This window comes from Geotrypetes seraphini, chromosome 10 (assembly GCF_902459505.1).
Source record: "Geotrypetes seraphini chromosome 10, aGeoSer1.1, whole genome shotgun sequence".
Classification (NCBI taxonomy): Eukaryota; Metazoa; Chordata; class Amphibia; order Gymnophiona; family Dermophiidae; genus Geotrypetes; species Geotrypetes seraphini.
The window spans coordinates 138,876,372-138,894,670 of record NC_047093.1 but is presented as its reverse complement, the minus strand read 5'-3'; the positions used below and the strand labels follow the sequence as shown (position 1 = coordinate 138,894,670).

The window sequence follows — 18,299 nt, the reverse complement described above, 5'->3', positions numbered from 1 at the left end:
CTCCCCGTTTATGTCTCTCGCCTCTTTCCTTCCTCTTTTTGTTCCCCTTTCTGCTCCATCTCTCTCCCTGTCTCTTTGTTACTTAGCTGTCCTGTATTTCCTCCCTTTCTCTCTTTGTGTCGTTCTCCTATATCCCTATGTCTCTCTTTCTTCTCTCTCATTGTTATTATGACATAAGCGAAGCGGGTCACATCCACCCATCCATCCCAGGATCCTTGATTCTTTTGAAACTCTAATGGGGAAAGATTACAATCCAGATTTTATTTATTACATGAGAGAAATCAAAGCATGCGTATAGTGTTTTAGAGCGCTGCTGTCCCTTTCCTTAGGGTCTCGTGCCATTTATCCATGCTGCATTCATACTTGGGTGTCTCAGGGCATGGCTGCCCCTCTTCATCTGTCAATGCTGGACTCTTGGCTATCTCAGTGTGTGACTATTTCTTTTCAGCTGTCTATGCTTTCAAAGGTTTCCCATCTTGAGTTAACCCTTAGCAGACAGCCTCCAGAGTAGAGGAAGGGGTTAAGTTGTGGTGGAGCTTGAGCTCCCTGGCTCTTCTTTCTCTGTGATGTCGGCACAATGATGTTTTCACTTCAATTACATCACAGAAGCGGTCTTCTGTCACCGGTGGAGCAGATCGATGGATGCCTCAGTGATGGCTGTGAACCTCTGGCTCCTTGCTCTTCTAGGCCTGTCTATTCCTGGAGCTCCTGGAGAAAATGTGACATTCTCTGGCCTCTTCAGCTGTGACCGGAAGTTTGTCACTGCCCTTGAACACCTGTTAGATGAGATGCTGCCCTCAGACATCCCGGAGAGAGCAGCGGTCTTCACTTACCAGCTCAAAGGCTTGCTGGATATCTATCCCACTTACTTTAAGAAGACATACCACAGGATTCTGGGTAAGGAAGAATCACCCAACCGGGCAGGAAAAGGGAAACATCACAGCCAGGCCTAGAACTGCCTAGTCTTAACCTTATCAGCCAAAAAAAGAGCACCTCCTATTGACCAAGCAGTAGATTTCATCTATTTCCTTCCCTCAGTTGCAGTTCTTATTTCTTACCACTAGTGGGTGGTGTGTATATATAAGAACATAAGAATTGCCTTATTGGATTAGACCAGTGGTCTAAAACTCGCAGCCCGTGGGCCACATGCGGCCCACCAGGTACTATTTTGAGGCCCTCAGTATGTTTATCATAATCACAAAAGTAAAATAAAACAGTTTTTTGATCATATGTCTCTTTAGCTATAAACGACAATATTATTATTAAGACTTAGCCAAAAGGAAAGATTTATAAACTATAAAAAGTTTTACCTCATGCAAAATTGTCATTTCTTTAATAAGACATTAACTGTTTCTTTCTGAGGCCTTCCAAGTACTTACCAATCTGAAATGTGGCCCTGCAAAGGGTTTGAGTTTGAGACCACTGGATTAGACCAATGGTCCATCTAGCCCAGTATCTTGACAGAGACCAATCCATGTCACTAGTACCTGGCAAAAATCCAAATAGTAGCAGGCAGTTGCTTCTCCCATGTCTGTCTCAACAATGGATTATGGACTTTTCGTCCAGGAACTTGTCCAAACCTTTTTAAAAACCAGCTACAATCGATATGAGGTAATAAAGCAAGGGTTCTCAAGTACAGTGTTTCTCAACTCGGTCCTGGAGTATACCTCCCTTGCCAGTCAGGTTTTCAGGATATCCACTATGAATATATATGAAAGAAATTTGCATATAATGAAGGCAGCGTATGCAAATTAAGTTTATGCATATACATGAGGATATCCTGAAAACCTGACTAGCAAGGGGGTACTTTACTAGAGAATCGCTACTCAGTCTTTGGGACATACCAAGTCAGCCAGCTTTTCAGGATACCCAAAATGAATATGCATGAGGTAAATTTGAATACAATAGAGGCAGTGCATATAAATGTATCTTTCGTATGTTTATTGTGGATACCTTGAAACCCAGACTGGCTTGGGGTGTCCTGAGCATTGGATTGAGAATCTCTAAAGTAAGGCTTTGTCTAGGGCAGGGGTAGGCAATTCCGGTCCTCGAGAGCCACAGGCAGGTCAGGTTTTCAGGATATCCACAATGAATATGCATGAGATGGATCTGCATGCACTACCTGCTTGTGATGCAAATCTATCTCATGCATATTTATTGTAGATATCCTGAAAGCCTGACCTGCCTGTAGCTCTTTGAGGACCAGAATTGCCTACCCCTGGTCTAGGGTTTGTCATAAGGTTCTAGGGTTACCGTATGGCTCCAGAAAAAGGAGGATGGATTAAGACATCCATGTTTTACTTCTTTTGAAAGCAATGAAAGTGAAACCTGGATGTCTCAATCCATCCTCCTTTTTCTGGAGACATTTTTCTGGAATACTGTGTGCAATTCTGGAGGCCACATTACCGTAAAGATGTGCTTCGAGCTGAGTCGGTCCAGCGGATGGCCACTAGGATGGTCTCCGGACTCAAGGGTCTCTCATACGAAGAAAGACTGGGCAAATTGCAGCTCTATACTCTAGAGGAGCGCAGGGAAAGGGGTGACATGATTGAGACATTTAAGTACGTCACAGGTCGTGTCGAGGTGGAAAATGACATATTCTTTCCCAAGGGACCCTCGGTCACAAGGGGGCACCCGCTCAAACTCAGAGGAGGGAAATTTAGTGGTGACACCAGGAAGTATTTCTTCACAGAAAGGGTGGTGGATCACTGGAACAAACTTCCGGTGCAGGTGATCAAGGCCACCAGCGTGCTCGACTTTAGGAATAAATGGGACATCCACGTGGGATCCCTACGAGGGTCGAGTTAAGGAACTAGGTCACTAGCACTCAGACTCAATGGGGTGGGTCAATAGAGTGGGCAGACTTGATGGGCTGTGGCCCTTTTCTGCCGTCATCTTTCTATGTTTCTATATGGTAACCCTAGCCTAGCCCTTTGTCCTAAGGTGCCTACATTTCAAAATGGCCGACCTGAATTTCTGTAAAGCTGTGGTTCAAACCTCTCCCATCATCCTTGAGTTTTTTTGGAAGTTTATTACAATGACTTTTCTTTCTTATTTGCTCCTTATTATTAACTTAGCCTTGTGGATTTTTAGAAGAGGTTAGGATTGCCACTTACAAAAATGTAATGTATTCACTGCAACCTACAATGACAAACATGACCCCACTTACCTTTTCCTCTGTCATTATACTTCACACAGAGTTCAAATCCTGCTTCTCTGTTGCTGCTGTCTGTGGACTTGGGTGGGTCATTTCCTGCTCCATTGCTTCAGGCACTAATTATCACCCTCCTTTTTTTTTACCTAGCCACGGTAGAGGTTTCTACTGTGGCCTGGAGCGCTAAATACTCCAATGCTGCTCTGACACTAATAGAATTCCTATGAGCATTGTAGCATTTAGTGCTCGGGGCCACGATAGAAACCCTGTATTGCAGCTTGGTAAAAGAAGGCCTTAGATCAGGGGTGTCAAAGTCCCTCCTCGAGGACCGCAATCCAGTCAGGTTTTCAGGATTTCCCCAGTGAATATGCATGAGATCTATTAGCATACAATGAAAGCAGTGCATGCAAATAGATCATATGCATATTCACTGGGGAAATCCTGAAAACCCGACTGGATTGCGGCTCTTGAGGAGGGACTTTGACACCCCTGTCTTAGATTGTAAGGCTAAGTTTGTTTAAGAGGCACAGTGACTGTAAAGCTACAATTTAGTAGTCCCAGTCAAATTAAAAAAAAAAAAAAAAATATATATATATATAGCAATAGCATTTTTTTAAAGCACACTTGGTTGCTGCAAAGTAGGAACAGCATGTGAAGGTCAGGATGTGGTCAACCGTCCCACTGGTTAATGGTTTCAACTCAAGAGAGAACAAAGCCAGGTTCATTTTGCAGTATCTGACTCTATGCCCACCCGTATGAGACAGCAACTTCCACACACAAAAAATCCAAAGTAATTGTTCATGGGAATTTTGCCTCCAGGGAGGCGCTTAAGGTCAGATAGAGGACAGCAGACTGCAAGGCCGACCCTATCGTTGAGCAACTTTGCTTTTTTCACTTATGGCTCTACTTTCACAAGTATATAAGGCAAGCATTCTTGAGACGAGTCGGAGGTCCATGAAGCCCAGGATCCTGTTTCCAACAGTGGTCAATCCAGGTCCAAGTGCCTGGCAAGATCTTAAAAGAGTAAAACAGGTTTGATGCTGCTTATCCCAGAAATAAGCAAAGGATTTTCCCAAGTCCATCTTAATAACGATTTATGGACTTTTCTTTTAGGAAGTAGTCCAAAACTTTTTTTTTTTTTTTTTTTTTTTTTTAAACCCTGCTAAGCTAACTGCTATCACCACATTTTCTGGCAACAAATTCCAGAACTTAATTAGACACTGAGTGAAGAAGTGTTTTTTCCAATTTGTTTTGGAATTAACTTCTTAGTAGCTTTCTTGGGTGACCCCCTAGTGCTTGTACCTTTGGAAGGCGTAAACAAGCAACAAGAAATTAGGCTCCTCCGCAGTGAGGTTCTGAACATGGTCCTCCAGTTAATCCTCTCCATCCCACATGTGCCATCCTTGGCAGCCTACATTAAGTTGGTTTCCCTAAACTTAATTTGCACAGAAGAATTGGGCTCTTTTCCTATGTGCAACCCACATTCAAATCTTAGAATCTACCTCTGGGATCCTAACATTGCGAGCTAATGTTGTAAGGCAGGAGTTCTCAACCCGTTCCTTGAAACATGCTTAGCCAGTTGGGTTTTCAAGATATCCACAATGAAATTGCATGAGAGAGCTCTGAATACACAGGTCCTATGCATGCAAATTTGTCTCATATATATTCCTTCCGGATGTCTAGAAAACCAGGCTGGCTTAGTGTCTCCAGAGAACTGGGGTTTAGAACGCCTGATTTAAAGGTTAAGCCCCCCACCAGTGGTGTGTAGTAAAGGGGTGAGGAGGCGGTCTGCCCTGGGTGCCATGTTGATGGGGGCGCTAGCACCTCTCCTCCTCTAGCGCATGCCCCTTTCCCTTCCCCCGTACCTCTAGTTGTTCACTGCTGTGAGCAACAACTTCAACGTATTCTTCGCGACCGTGTCAGGTCTCCTGCTGATGTCACTTCTGGGTGCCCCGTGTAGGAAGTGCCGTCAGAGGGAGAGCTGCTGGGGTCGCAAGGAGCACGTTGGAGTTGTTACTCGCGGCGTTGAACAACTCGAAGTATGAGGGAAGGGGGCGTGCACGCAGCATGGGGAGGGAGTCAGGGAAGGAGTGTGGGGGGGCAGAGACGAGGGAGGGCGCCTTTCACCCTCGCTATGCCACTGGCCCCCCCACCTAATGTTTTCTAAGGGGCAAAGTTCAGCCACAAGAGCATTGATGGTGTTGTGTGTTTCGAGTATAGATGTTCGTAGCGTTATGGCGTTGAAGTCCATGCTGACCTCCAAGCTGCAAGATATAAAGAAGGAAACCTGGAAAGGTAAGGGGGTGGCGAGAGAAAGGGGCCCTTCATAAAATCCTGTTTAGTGCTGATTCCCACGCCCTAACCTTGGGCGCCAGACTTGCGCCTGCTGAAACCTGGTGTAAAGGAGGGCACCCCAGTTGGTCACAGAGACCTAGTTATCTGTGACAACGTGTGCAACTTTTCAGAACATCTCTGAAATGCCCATGCCCCTCCCGTGGCCGCACACGATGGGATTTGGACGACTTGTATTGTAATCTAGCATGCAGCCGGATATGTGCGCAAACTCGATGGGCCTCGGCCTTTTTCTGCCGTCACTTTCTATGTTTCTAACCTTAACTGGCACCAATTAACACCAGTAATTGGTTGTTGGCATTCCATTAGTCAAATTTGGACAACATATATAGTAATAGAGTGCATTCTTTCCAAGAAAGTGCCCCTTTTGAATGTTGAATGTAATTCTCGACAGGTTACAATGGTGTGTGCTAAGCGTGAATTCTGTTATCAGAAATTGTGCATGTACATTACATTACATTATCATTTCTATACCGCATTACCTTCCGGTTCTATGCGGTTTACAATTCAAAAGAAACTGGGGCATTTTCAGGAATTACAATGCAACAATTGTTCGATACAGATCATCGTTTATAAGAATTTGTCATATAAGTACATTTTCAAGAGCTTTCTAAAACGTGTAAACGCTGCACTAGCTATTAACTGGCTTAATTCTTGCCTGAAAAGAGAATAATCTATTAAAGAACCTTTTGTATCGACAATCCTTGACAGAAGGAAAGGCAAAGAATGTCAAAATTCGTTGGGGGTGTTTTGAAGTGGCCGATACAAAATGTTCCATAAGATGATGTAATCCTTGGTGTAGCAAGTGGGGTTGGGAGGGCCAGGTGCCAATACTTCTCTCCTTTATCTCCCAGGGATGGGATGGATCTCTGAAGGGCACCCCCCTGCTGTTACCTGTTCAAATCTTCGCCAGCAGCAAACAAGCTGTCCTACACGCTGCTTGGGCTGGCTTCGTCCCACACTCTGACGTCACTTCCTGTTCACTGGGCCAGGAAGTGACATCAGAAGGAAGGCCCGGCCGGTGCCAGCAGCGAGTGCTCCAGCCTGCTCGCTGCTGGTGAAGATGTGAAGGGGTACAGGAGGGGTATGTGGTTAACACCAATTAACCGTTAATTAAGTAATTCAGTATTCTATCATTTGCATGCACAGCGTAAATTTGTACACACAAGTGTATAGAATTTGGGAAACTGCTATTGATGATGGTGCCCCCCCAAAAAAACCCCCCCCACAATGAACCACATTGTACACAGAACGACAAATTTAAAACTTGTGCGCTGTCCATCCCTATTAAATGTAGAATTACCGCACTAGTCATCATTTTGTTCTACTATTCCTCTCTGCTTTCAGGTGTTAATATTTTCCAGCTGCATATGCTGAACCTCAGGAAGTTCTTGAAGGCACGCATCCGGATCGCCATAGAGAAATTTATCAATTTAGGTAACGGAAAGCTGATGCCGGAACCATGGAATTCACCTGAGCCCCCTAAACAGGGGCTCAAACGAGGCCAATAGGTGAAGAGGCCAGAAGCTGCCAAGGGGGCTGACCTTCTAAGCGGGAGATTCAGGGCCCGCCCTGCTCTGCCCATGACTCCGCCCCACATCCAGTGCTGCCTACAACTCTGCCCACTTCAGCCTGCAACACCACCAGCAGCAGTTTCCCCTTCCGGTGGCAGCAGGATTGGCCTTCTTGAAACATCATCTGCTCCTGCCGCTGGAAGGGAGGCTGCTCAGCAGGTGATCCCGGCTCCTCGCTGGGATCGTGGGCCATAGCTGAAAGCGAGAGACTCGGCAAGTCTGAGAGGCGTTGGAGGAAGGCGTAAAGGGTCAGACACTGATGAAGTGGGAGTGCTGCAGGGCAAAAATGAGGTGCACTTTCAGAGGAATTCCTCTTCAAATAAAGAGGGCAGCTGGCCTGCCCCGCCCCTTCCCCACCCAGTTCTGCTTTCAACCCTGCCCCCAGTCCTGCTTCCACGTAAATTTCCCCGAGCCCAAGGCCACATTTGCAGGGCCCCTGCGCACGTGCAGATGTTGACACGGTGACATCACTTCCATGCGCACATGTGTGCGACATCATTGTGTCAACATCCGGACGTGCGCAGAGGCCCCTCCGGAAGCAGCCCCGAGTTCGGGGGACTTCCAAAACCCGGACAAACTTCCAGGTTTTGGAAATCCCTCCGGGCACCTCGACAGGCATCTGAAAAGGAGACATGTCTGGGTTTCCCCGGAAATCTGGTTACCATACACCTGGGATGTCAAAGCCCCTCTTCACGGGCCGCAATCCAGTCGGGTTTTTAGGATTTCCCCAATGAATATGCATGAGATCTATTAGCATACAATGAAAGCAGTGCATGCAAATAGATCTCAAGCATATTCATTGGGGAAATCCTGAAAACCCTCGAGGAGGGATTTTGACACCCCTGCCCTACACCTTCAGAGCTGTGTGCAGAAAAAGAAGGGTACTGTAGAGCAGGAATGAGACACAGAGAAAAGAGTCTCTTAACCCTTTCAGGACCATAAGGATCGTAGGCCAATTTTTGTGGTTTTGACGACATTTTTATGGTAAAAAGGGCTTGCAGATGCCAAAAAATTGATTTTTTTTGTGAAATATCATTATTTTTTTTAAAAAAAATCACACTTCTGGCTTATGGACAGTGTGGCAAGTGAATCTTCTCGTCCATCTGGCAACGACGCTAATGAATGAATGTTGGGAACCAGTTTGTTTACATAAAAGCAGTATCATATGGAATCCGTACATATCAAATTTAGAACTGTAGACGATCCCAATCAAAATTTATAGGATTTTAAAGTTATGGGACAAATATGTCCCTTGGTCCTGAAAGGGTTAAGAGCAGTGTGGGGAAGAGGCATGGTCAGAATTTGGGAGGGGGATACAATCAGGGTCACTGCCCCCCTTGCTCCAGGGGGCTTCAAGTCTATTTGAAGCTTAGAAAACTTCAGCCTGCTGGCAGTCTTTGGGGCCCCCTCCCAAATTTCTATCCTAGGACCTTGCATGCGTAACACTGATGACGGGGAGAGGTGTCTCTATCTTGAAATCTCCTTTTTCTGAATTAAAACGAAATACTGTATAGACTAATTACACTTTGTTTTCTTTGCAGCCTGCTCAGAGGACTGCAGTGAGTAGAAGTCTCTTTTTTCCCTATTTTGCTTTAAACACTTTAGAAACATAGAAACATAGAAAAATGACGGCAGAAAAGGGCCAAAGCCCATCAAGTCTGCCCACTCCATTGACCCTTCTCTTTGATTTTGCTCACCACCCCCTGCCCTCACCTCATTAGAGATCCCACATGAATGTCCCATTTATTTTTGAAATCTAATACGCTGTTGGCCTCAATCACCTGCCGTGGGAGTTCATTCCAATTACCGACCACCCTCTCAGTGAAGAAATACTTTCTGGAGTCTCCATGAAATTTCCCTCCCCTGATTTTCAGCGGATGCCCTCTGGTGGAAGAAGGTCCTATAAGATGGAATATATCCTCTTCCACCTCGATACGACCCGTGATATATTTAAATGTCATATCTGCCATTTGCCACACATGATTTTTCTGGGTCGGATTACGCATACATGTGCTTGAATTTGCGAAAACATACATTTAAGTAAAAGCTCTTACCTCGCTTTTGTCAAACAGTAAGGTTGCCCATATGGAAGCTGCATGGGCACAAATTTACAAACATATTGGCCAGGTCATTTGGTAATTATCCATGTCTTCAAGTCAAGCATTGCATTATGTGTAGAAATTCCTTTGAAAATGACTCCCTTCGTGGGAATATTATGGTTTCCAAAGATTGTAGTATTTTTCACAACTGTACTTCTGTCTACCCAAAATAATTTGTGATTTTTCTTGAATGTTCAAGAGGAAGGCAATGTTTTTGTCACTTTGCACGTCCTCCTGTTCTTTCTGACTCTCAGCTCAATCAGACCTGGCCTGGGCTCGATACTCCAAAAAAACCCAAAACAAAACTAGTCTCCTAAATTTTGTACCCCACTTTAAACCAAACTTAAGAGCCGGAAATTTCAGCTGGAAATTCATCTTAATTTAGTAGCTTAAAAGGCCTCAATTATGTGGGCCTAGTGCTTTATCCTAAATCCAACCCTGTTTCCACCCATTTTTTATATTCATAATGGGGGGGGGGATTCCTGTGTTCACTGAATCTTTCAAAGATTCACAGTTCAGGAATTTAGTAGAGCGCTACTATTGGCCGTTCTGAGAAATTCAGAGTAGAGAATGACACGGTGACAAAATTCATCACCGTTCCCGTCCCCGCGGATAACCACAGGAAACCATCTTCATGTCATTCTTTAAGGAGAGAGGGAAGAATCAGAGTATAATTGGGCGCAACCACTGACCCGCAAGCTTTGCTTTGAAGAATGCTGGTGTAGAAGGACCGAGGTTGAAATAGATACTAGAAAATGACATGGGATTATTTCCCGCGGTTATCCGCGGGGATGGGAACGGTGATGAATTTTGTCACCGTGTCATTCTCTATTTCGGAGTTTATTTTTTCAGCCTGAGAACAGTAAAAAGGCAAAGGTTGAGGACAGTGTGTGTGAAAAAGAGAAAGCAGTTAGGAGTAGGGAGAAACTGTTTTATTTTACTTTTGTGATTATGATAAACATACCAAGGGCCTCAAAATAGTACCTGGCGGGCCGCATGTGGCCCCCGGGCCGCGAGTTTGAGACCACTGCTCTATATAGAGTTCCCAGATTTCCTCTTTAAAGAAACAGAGGACACTTGACCCCGCCCCATTTTGCCTCCAGATCCACCCCTTTCTGCCCCCCAGCCCCACCCCCACACAAACTTCCCTGAGCTCAGGAGGACCTCTGCGCATGCTGATGACATCATGTGAATGCGCAGAGGCTCTCCAGACACGGCCCCGAGCTTGGGGAATCCCGAAACCCGGAAAAACTGCTGGGTTTTGGAAATCCATCCAGACAGTCCTGTAAAAAGAGGACTTGCTTGAGTTTTCCCGGATGTCTGGTGACCCTTCCTCTATACATATAGCTCTGGGGATCAGTGTCTCAGAACCCTGAATATATTGGTACAGGGGGAGTTTCTATTTGTCTTTTTTTTAAACTCCTTTATCTAATAGTGTCTTCGATTCATAGACAGTGGAGCGCAAGACGTCAGCGCACTGACAATCCAGCGCCGACAATTCGGCACAAGACAGAAGCGCACGGGGAAAAAGTAATTTTTAAAGCTCCGACGGGGGGTTTGGGGTGGCAACCCCCCCACTTTATTGGTTAGCGTTCGCGCTGCTGTTGGAGGGGGTTACGGGGAGTTGGAAACCTCTATTATAGCGAAAACGGAACTTTTTCTGATTTTTTTTTCGGGAAAAGTTCTGTTTTCTCTATAATGGGGGGGGGTTTCACCTCCCACACCCCCCCTCCCCACAACGGCAGCACGAACACTAACCAATAAAGTGTGGGGGGTTGCCACCCCAAACCCCCAGTCGGAGCTCTTTAAAAATTATTTTTTCCCCTCGCGCTTCTGTCTTCCGCCGAATTGTCTGCGCTGGATTGTCGGCGCGCTGGCATCTGGCGCGCGATTATCCCATCACCGTGTCTTCTGGCCTGCTTCCTGTGTACATAACCAGACATAGGGTACCACAGAAGGCCAGGGGTTATACTAAATTTAGGAGTTTAGTGAAATTTTCAGTATAAAACTTAGTCACTCAGCCCCACCAAATTTTCAAATAATTAATTTAGGAGCATAACTTGGGCCTGTTGTGCTACGCCAGTGTATCGCAAACTGTGTGCCACCCGAAATTTCAGGTATGTCCCGGGAGGCAGTCAGTCAGCGTCTCTCTTCTCCGCACGTCATCCCTTTCAGCACCCCCCCACTGGTGACTCAGGACCCGTCTGGAGAGCCTTCATTCATGCGTGGACGCCGTCGTGATGACATCACGTACGCGTGTGATGTCATCACATTGATGCCCGTGCACTTCCGGGTGCCTCGAGCCGTGGCCACCACATTTAGCGTGCCGCGGCTTGACAAAGTTTGTGAGACACTGTGCTAAGCGATAGTGCTGTAGAGGCCCCACGATGCCAGTTCTCCATCCTGTCCTTGGCAGGGCTCCAACCTAACACTTGGGGTGTTTTTCTCTCTCTCTCCGCCCCCCCCCCCTCTCCCTCTCCTACAGCTGTAATTGAGGGCCCAGTCCTAGACGGTTGGTCCTGTCTGCGAATTCGAGGCCACTGTTTTGATGGAGCAGTGTGTGGAGGTAAATTTGGTCAGTCCTGCCTTTTGTCTGGGGGTGGGGGGGTCGGGGGGACGGGACACAGAGAACAATTTGACAGGGTATGGGAGATTAGGAGATGGAGTAGAGTGGCCATATTTGTGAAGACAAAAAAGAGGATCCATGCTCTGCACGCACACCCAACCGCCACCATGCCCTGCCTCCCACTGGTCCCAGTCCCACTCCTGCCCCACCTTTCATCCATTTCCTAAGACCCCTTTCCCATCCTCTGTACCCTTTTGGCCCTCCTCTATCCTCCACTGCATCTCATCATAGTTACCATTTTTCGGGCTGCAAAAATCCGGACATATGGCCACGCCATGTTCTGCCTTCAGCTCTGCCCCAATCCACCCCAGCCCCTCTCAGTTCAGCCTCCAGCCCCACCCCCACAAACCTCCTCCTCTTCGCCAACAAACTCTGGCCACTTCTGGAGGGCTTGGAGCATGCACGGATGTGTGTGACATGCTCAGATGCCCTCCAGTTGCGGCCAGAGCTTGTCAGGACTTTCCAAAATCCGGATAAATTGCCGGGTTTTGAAAAGTCCATCCAAGACCCAGGACAGTCCTCTAAAAAGAGGACATGTCTGGGATTTCCCAGATATCTGGTAACCCTAGGTAAAGCTAATACATTTAGCTGGAAAAAGTGATCTCCTAAGACAGGGGTAGGCAATTCCGGTCCTCGAGAGCCGGAGCCAGGTCAGGTTTTCAGGATATCCACAATAAATATGCATGAGATAGATTTGCATCTCAATGGGCAGTGCATGCAAATGCATCTCATACATATTCATTGTGGATATCCTGAACCTAACCTGGCTCCGGTTCTCAAGGACCGGAATTGCCTACCCCCTATCCTAAGAGAACTAGAGGCGGCCTCCTCACCTAGGTCAGCCTAGATTGGCTGATCCAGTTCCTATTTTGCCCTCAGGCAATATAGGGAAATATGGTTCCAAGTTTCCTCAGGGGGGAGTGTAATTGGAACTACATTTCCCAGCATACAATGGGACAAAGGAAGGCACTGAATTAGTAGTCTCTTCAGGTTGATGTGGATGAAGTAGTCATCCTAGATGGGTCATGGTGAGGCCCCCCAGTGAATCATTTGCTTCTGGTCTTCTCTCCTGGTAGAGGAAGATTCTCTGGAAGCGGAGAAGAGAGAAGTTTACCTGTACCTGTTCTTTGTCTGCGAGTCAGTGGTCCTCGCTTCTGTCCTGCTCCTGTGAGTACTGGTTCTCAGCTGTTTGCTTCTTGCATGCTTTGATTCAAAGATTTTCAAGAATTAAAAAAAAAAATGTTATCATACACTGATCAGGATGAAGTCACGAGCAAACTAGGCACATGCCTACATGTCAATGTTTGGGGCAGGGCAGCAGCGATCAGATGCATTAATTCAGTGGCTCCCAATCCCTGGGCTGAGATGTGCTTGGAAATGTTTATTCCTGTATGTCAGCCTCCCCCCACTCCCCAAACAGAGGGGGGGGGGGGGAAGAGGCGATATGGAATGAATTGCCACCTTGTATAAGATCTTATCTCTTCAAATCTTTCGCATAATCTTAAAGACAGATTTGTTCCAGCAATTTTTTTTAGAAAATTGCTCTAACGAGTGTTAGCAGATTCCTTTTCTGTAATCTAATTTATGTGAACCGAATCGAGCTCTTAATTTTAGAAGATGATTCAGTATATACTTGCTCCACTCCATCACTGACGCTGGAACCGTGGATTGAAGACAATGTTTTGATTTTATTTCTATTTTTCTTTCCAGTTTATGAATTATTTTAATCTCATTCATTGTTTTGTTTTATTTTTTATCATTTAAATTTCCCCAGAATTCAGTTGTTCAACGGTTCCTCCCTTCTGCATCTATTCCTATCTCTCCTCTCTTCAACCTTTCAAAGTCCTTTAGATCAATGTAGTCTTGTTAGAATGTTTATTTTCTTATTTTTTCCTCTATCTCTATTTTTCACTTCTTTATGACTCTCAAGGTACTTTAGTTAGATTGTAAGCCTTCGGAACAGTAAGGGAATTTCTAAGTACCTATCTTACTTATAATTTTAATGCACCCTAATGTATATTTTCTGTAAACCGCTTAGAACCTAACGGATTAGCGGTATATAATAAATAAATTACATTACATTACATATAAGTCTAAGCTTTAGATTAGAAGTAGAGTAGGCTGGAGCCACCACTATTACCTCCACAGCTCTTTCTGTCTATCCTTGCTGTTCATTGCATGTTATTCTCCAACGATCAGAAGACAGGAGCAAACAGGATTTCTTACCTCCTCTGCATGGGTCTTCTGGTTAGGGTTACCAGATTTTTAATCCAAAAAAAAGAGGAGGTGTGGACAGCAGGAACTTGTCTAACTTTGTCTTGAATCCCTGGAAGGCGTTTTCCCCTATAACAGCCTCCGGAAGAGCGTTCCAGTTTTCTACCACTCTCTGGGTGAAGAACTTCCATACATTTGTGCGGAATCTATCCCCTTTCAATTTTAGAGAGTTCCCTCTTGTTCTCCCAACTTTGGAGAGGGTGAACAACCTGTCTTTATCTACTAAGTCTATTCCCTTCATTATCTTGAATGTTTCGATCATTGTCCCCTCTCAGTCTCCTCTTTTCAAGGGAGAAGAGGCCCAGTTTCTTTAATATCTCACTGTACGGCAACTCCTCCAGCCCCTAAACCATTTTATTTGCTCTTCTCTGGATCCTTTCGAGTAGTACCGAGTCCTTTTTCATGTACAGCGACCAGTGCTGGACGCAGTATTCCAGTATGGGAGGTCTCTCCAAGTACCATCCCGGACATCCTGTATTTGTGAATGAGATTTTTGTTACCGACATGCATCACTTTACACTTATCCACGTTGAACCTCATCTGCCATGTCGATGCCCATTCCTCGAGCCTGATTATGTCACGTTGCAGATCTTCGCGATCCCCCTGCGTCTTCACTACTCTGAATAACTTCGTATCGTCCGCAAATTTATTCACCTCGCTCGTCGTGCCAATTTTCAGATCGTTTAGAAATATGTTGAAGAGCACGGGGCACAAGCACCGAACCCTGTGGCACTCCACTGATGACGCTTCTCCAGTCCGAGTATTGTCCATTTACTCCCACTCTCTGTTTCCTATGCTCCAGCCAGTTTTTAATCCACGTGAGTATTTCACCCTCGATTCCAGGGCTCGCAATTTTTCAAAATAGTCGTTCACGCGGGACCTTGTCAAACGCCTTCTGAAAATCCAGATATACAATGTCGGCCGGCTCGCCCTTGTCTATCCGCCTGTTTACTCCCTCGAAGAAGTGCAGCAAGCTCGTCAAGCAAGATCTTCCCTTGCTGAAGCCGTGCTGGCTGATTGTGTCCATCAAGGTGATCAATGATGATGAAGGTGATCGTACCTAGAGGTTGGAGAGATGGTTGGTGAGAGGACAGATGCAGGTAGGGCTGGTGTTAGCAGATGAAAACAGGGCCATTGCTCTGGGCCCTCGTGCTGGAGGGAGCCCCAGACCCGGCCAGCAACTGAAGAAGACACAGTTTGCTAGCACGCTTTGCAGCCCCCTCCCAAATTTGTGCCATGGTCCACAGCTTAGGATTACCAGATTTTCCCCGAAGGAAAATCCAGATCCATGGCCACGTCCCCAGGTCCGCCCATGTCACACCCCATTCTGTCCCCAGGCACGCCTCTAGATGACATCCGTGCACGGAACGACGCAATGATATCGCGCGTGCGTGATGTAACCGCATTGCATCCGCACCCTTCCCGACGCAATTTTTATGGGATGCTTTGCCAAACCCAGAGAAAAACTGTCCGGACCCCCGGACATGTCCTCGAAAAGGAGCTGTTGGTGCAGGGTTATGTAATTAGCTATGGAGGGTAGGGTTACTATATTTAAGGACGGGACAACCCGGACGCATGGTCCCCACCCAACTCTGCCCCCAGCCCCCGCCTTGCTCCGCTTCCATCCCCCCCCCATTCCTCCTCCAGCCCCACCCCCAAAAAGCCTTTTCTCTTTTCCCCCGACCTTCAGACTGCGCCCGGAGGGCCTCCAGCGTGTGCGGATGCGTGTGACGCCATCCGCTCATGCTTGTTGAAGGCCCCTCCAGACGCGGCCGGAGCCCTAATGGAAGGTAATATACTAGTGTTCACAGTGACCTGTCAACTGCACGCCCGACAATTGCGCGCACTGAAGGGGAGGTGACCCGTCAACTGCGCCTCAGCGGTGGATACTATTTTGTCTTTTTGAGGGTTACAAAATAACCCTGTTTATTGAGGGGAGGGGTAGGGGACCCCCCCCCCTACACTTCAAACATTCACTTGCTATCTAGTGTTAGGGTAAGGTTTACATATGATTATGGGAACCCTTTACATAACTGGATATCTGGAAGGCCCTGATATGTTCAGGCTCCGTCCCTGTGGTGGGGCTTGAGGCATCTCATGTGACTCAAGCCCCTCCCAAGGGACGGAGTCTGAGAAAATCAGGCCCTTCTAAATATCCACTTATGGCAGATTCAGTCACAGGGCACAATTGACGGGGCGCCATTGTCGTGCGTGGACTTGTCGGTGTACCAATGTACAGTGGTGCCTCGCATAATGAACGCCTCGCACAACGAACGCTGCACACAACGAACTTCATGTCTTGATTCACACAACGAACTTCGTTTCACACAACGAACTTCGTTTCACACAACGAACTTCGTTTCACACAATGAAGTCGCCCGAACTGCCGATGTATTGCATCCTTCCGCGCAGGCACTGCAGGCAGTCGTTAGTCACTGCGCTTAACTGCCCTCTCTCACTGTATACAGTCGTCCTTTTAAGATAAACTGAATATTTTTTATATATCATGGCTTCTAAAAAAAGCAGGAAGGTGATTTCTGTTGAAATGAAACGGGAAATAATTAGAAGGAGTGAATGTGGGGTAAAACGGTGTGACCTCGTCAAAGAGTTTGGCCTCAGCAAGACCACCATTTTCACCATTTTGACAAATTTATCTTTTTTTATGTCATCTTAGCATATTTTATGCTGCAGAACGAATTATTTTTTTTAACATGTATTGTTATGGGAAAACGCGTTTCACATAACGAACTTTTCGCATAACAAACTTGCTCCTGGAACGAATTAAGTTCGTTGTGTGAGGCACCACTGTATATTACAGAGGGTCCCTTGTCTGTCTAGGACAGTGGTCTCAAACGCAAACCCTTTGCAGGGCCACATTTTGGATTTGTAAGTACTTGGCCTCTGAAAAAAAAAAAAAAAAAGTTAATGTCTTATTAAAGAAATGACAATTTTGCATTCGGTAAAACTCTTTATAGTTTATAAATCTTTCCTTTTGGCTAAGTCTTAATAATAATATTGTCATTTATAGCTAAGAGACATATGAAATGAAACTATTTTATTTTACTTTTGTGATTATGATAAACATACCGAGGGCCTCAAAATAGTACCTGGCGGGCCACATGTGGCCCCCCCTGGGACGTGAGTTTGAGACCACTGGTCTAGGACTTATCAAAAAGATTAATACTGCCTGACTGTCATTCTCATGCCCGCTGGGCTCCAGTCCCTGCTCTGGCTCCTTTAGGCTTCATGGCTTGACCACCCTCCCCCAGCCACATCATTCTAGGTTCAGCACTGGAGGGCAACAGACTCTATTCTCAGGCTAGGCCAACTGGGTTCTGCACAGCTAGGGCTAGAAATTTGAGTTCCACTCCCTTGATCTTATTCCTGCGCCCACTGGGATCTGGTTCTGCTCCAGGCTCAAAGCTTGGTTCAGTCCCCTAGTCTTCATTCAAGGGGAGAATTAGCTGGAATGGGGAGAGCATTTCAGGTAACCTCCTCCACCCACCCTCAGCCAGGGAGAAGCAGATACTGAGTGTTCACTGAGACACCTAGTACCTGACAAAAGAACAGCAGCAGAAGCAGCTCTGAAGTGAGCTGCATCTAGCCTTAAAATTCTGTTCATAAGCCACACTGGTATTGAACCCTTTTCCCCATTCTCTTTGGGGTTGTCTTTCAGATGTTACTTCTGCGTCTGTCACAAGAAAAGAATGCAAGACATCGTGGAGTACCGTCACTGAAGACTAGGATAGGAAGGTGCCGGAAGCATGGGAACTGTGGATCTGGAATCTTGGATGATAGCTTGGAGAGGGAGCCCAGGCTTGCATCACAACTCTACCTCTCTCCCCTTCCTCCTTCCCTAATCTTCTCCCTCCATGTTTTTCTGTAAAGGCCAAAATTTTCACTGCTAATTACTAAGATCACCTGATTAAAAATCAACCTTGAATTCTGGTAAAAGAAACGGTTTGTGATGTAATTCAGGGTCTCTAAGAGAGCTCAGGGGTCAGCAAGGCAAGGGCTAGGGTTGGGGAAAATGTCCAAGGACCAGCAATAAAAGAGAGAGCCTGGCGTTTAATTAGAAGGCGTTGGCACTGTTTAATCTCTAATCGATGCGATTTTATTAGCATCAAATTACAATCCAGTTTTTGTCACCAGAGGAGAATTTGTCAACTCCCACCATCCCATTCTTGAGGGTCACGTACCCCCTGCTCCATCTGTTTCTC

At 46.2% G+C, this 18,299-nt stretch overlaps 1 protein-coding gene across 1 annotated transcript; it reads left to right on the top strand.

Annotated features, from left to right (window-relative positions):
• Positions 1-653: 653 nt before the first annotated feature.
• IZUMO3 (IZUMO family member 3) lies at positions 654-18,002 on the top strand. Its single transcript, XM_033961569.1, has 7 exons — positions 654-897; positions 5,375-5,449; positions 6,854-6,943; positions 8,622-8,639; positions 11,665-11,745; positions 12,882-12,972; positions 17,756-18,002. The coding sequence occupies exons 1-7, from the start codon at positions 654-656 to the stop codon at positions 17,814-17,816; spliced, it is 660 nt and encodes a 219-aa protein (XP_033817460.1). The 3' UTR covers positions 17,817-18,002.
• Positions 18,003-18,299: the final 297 nt, after the last annotated feature.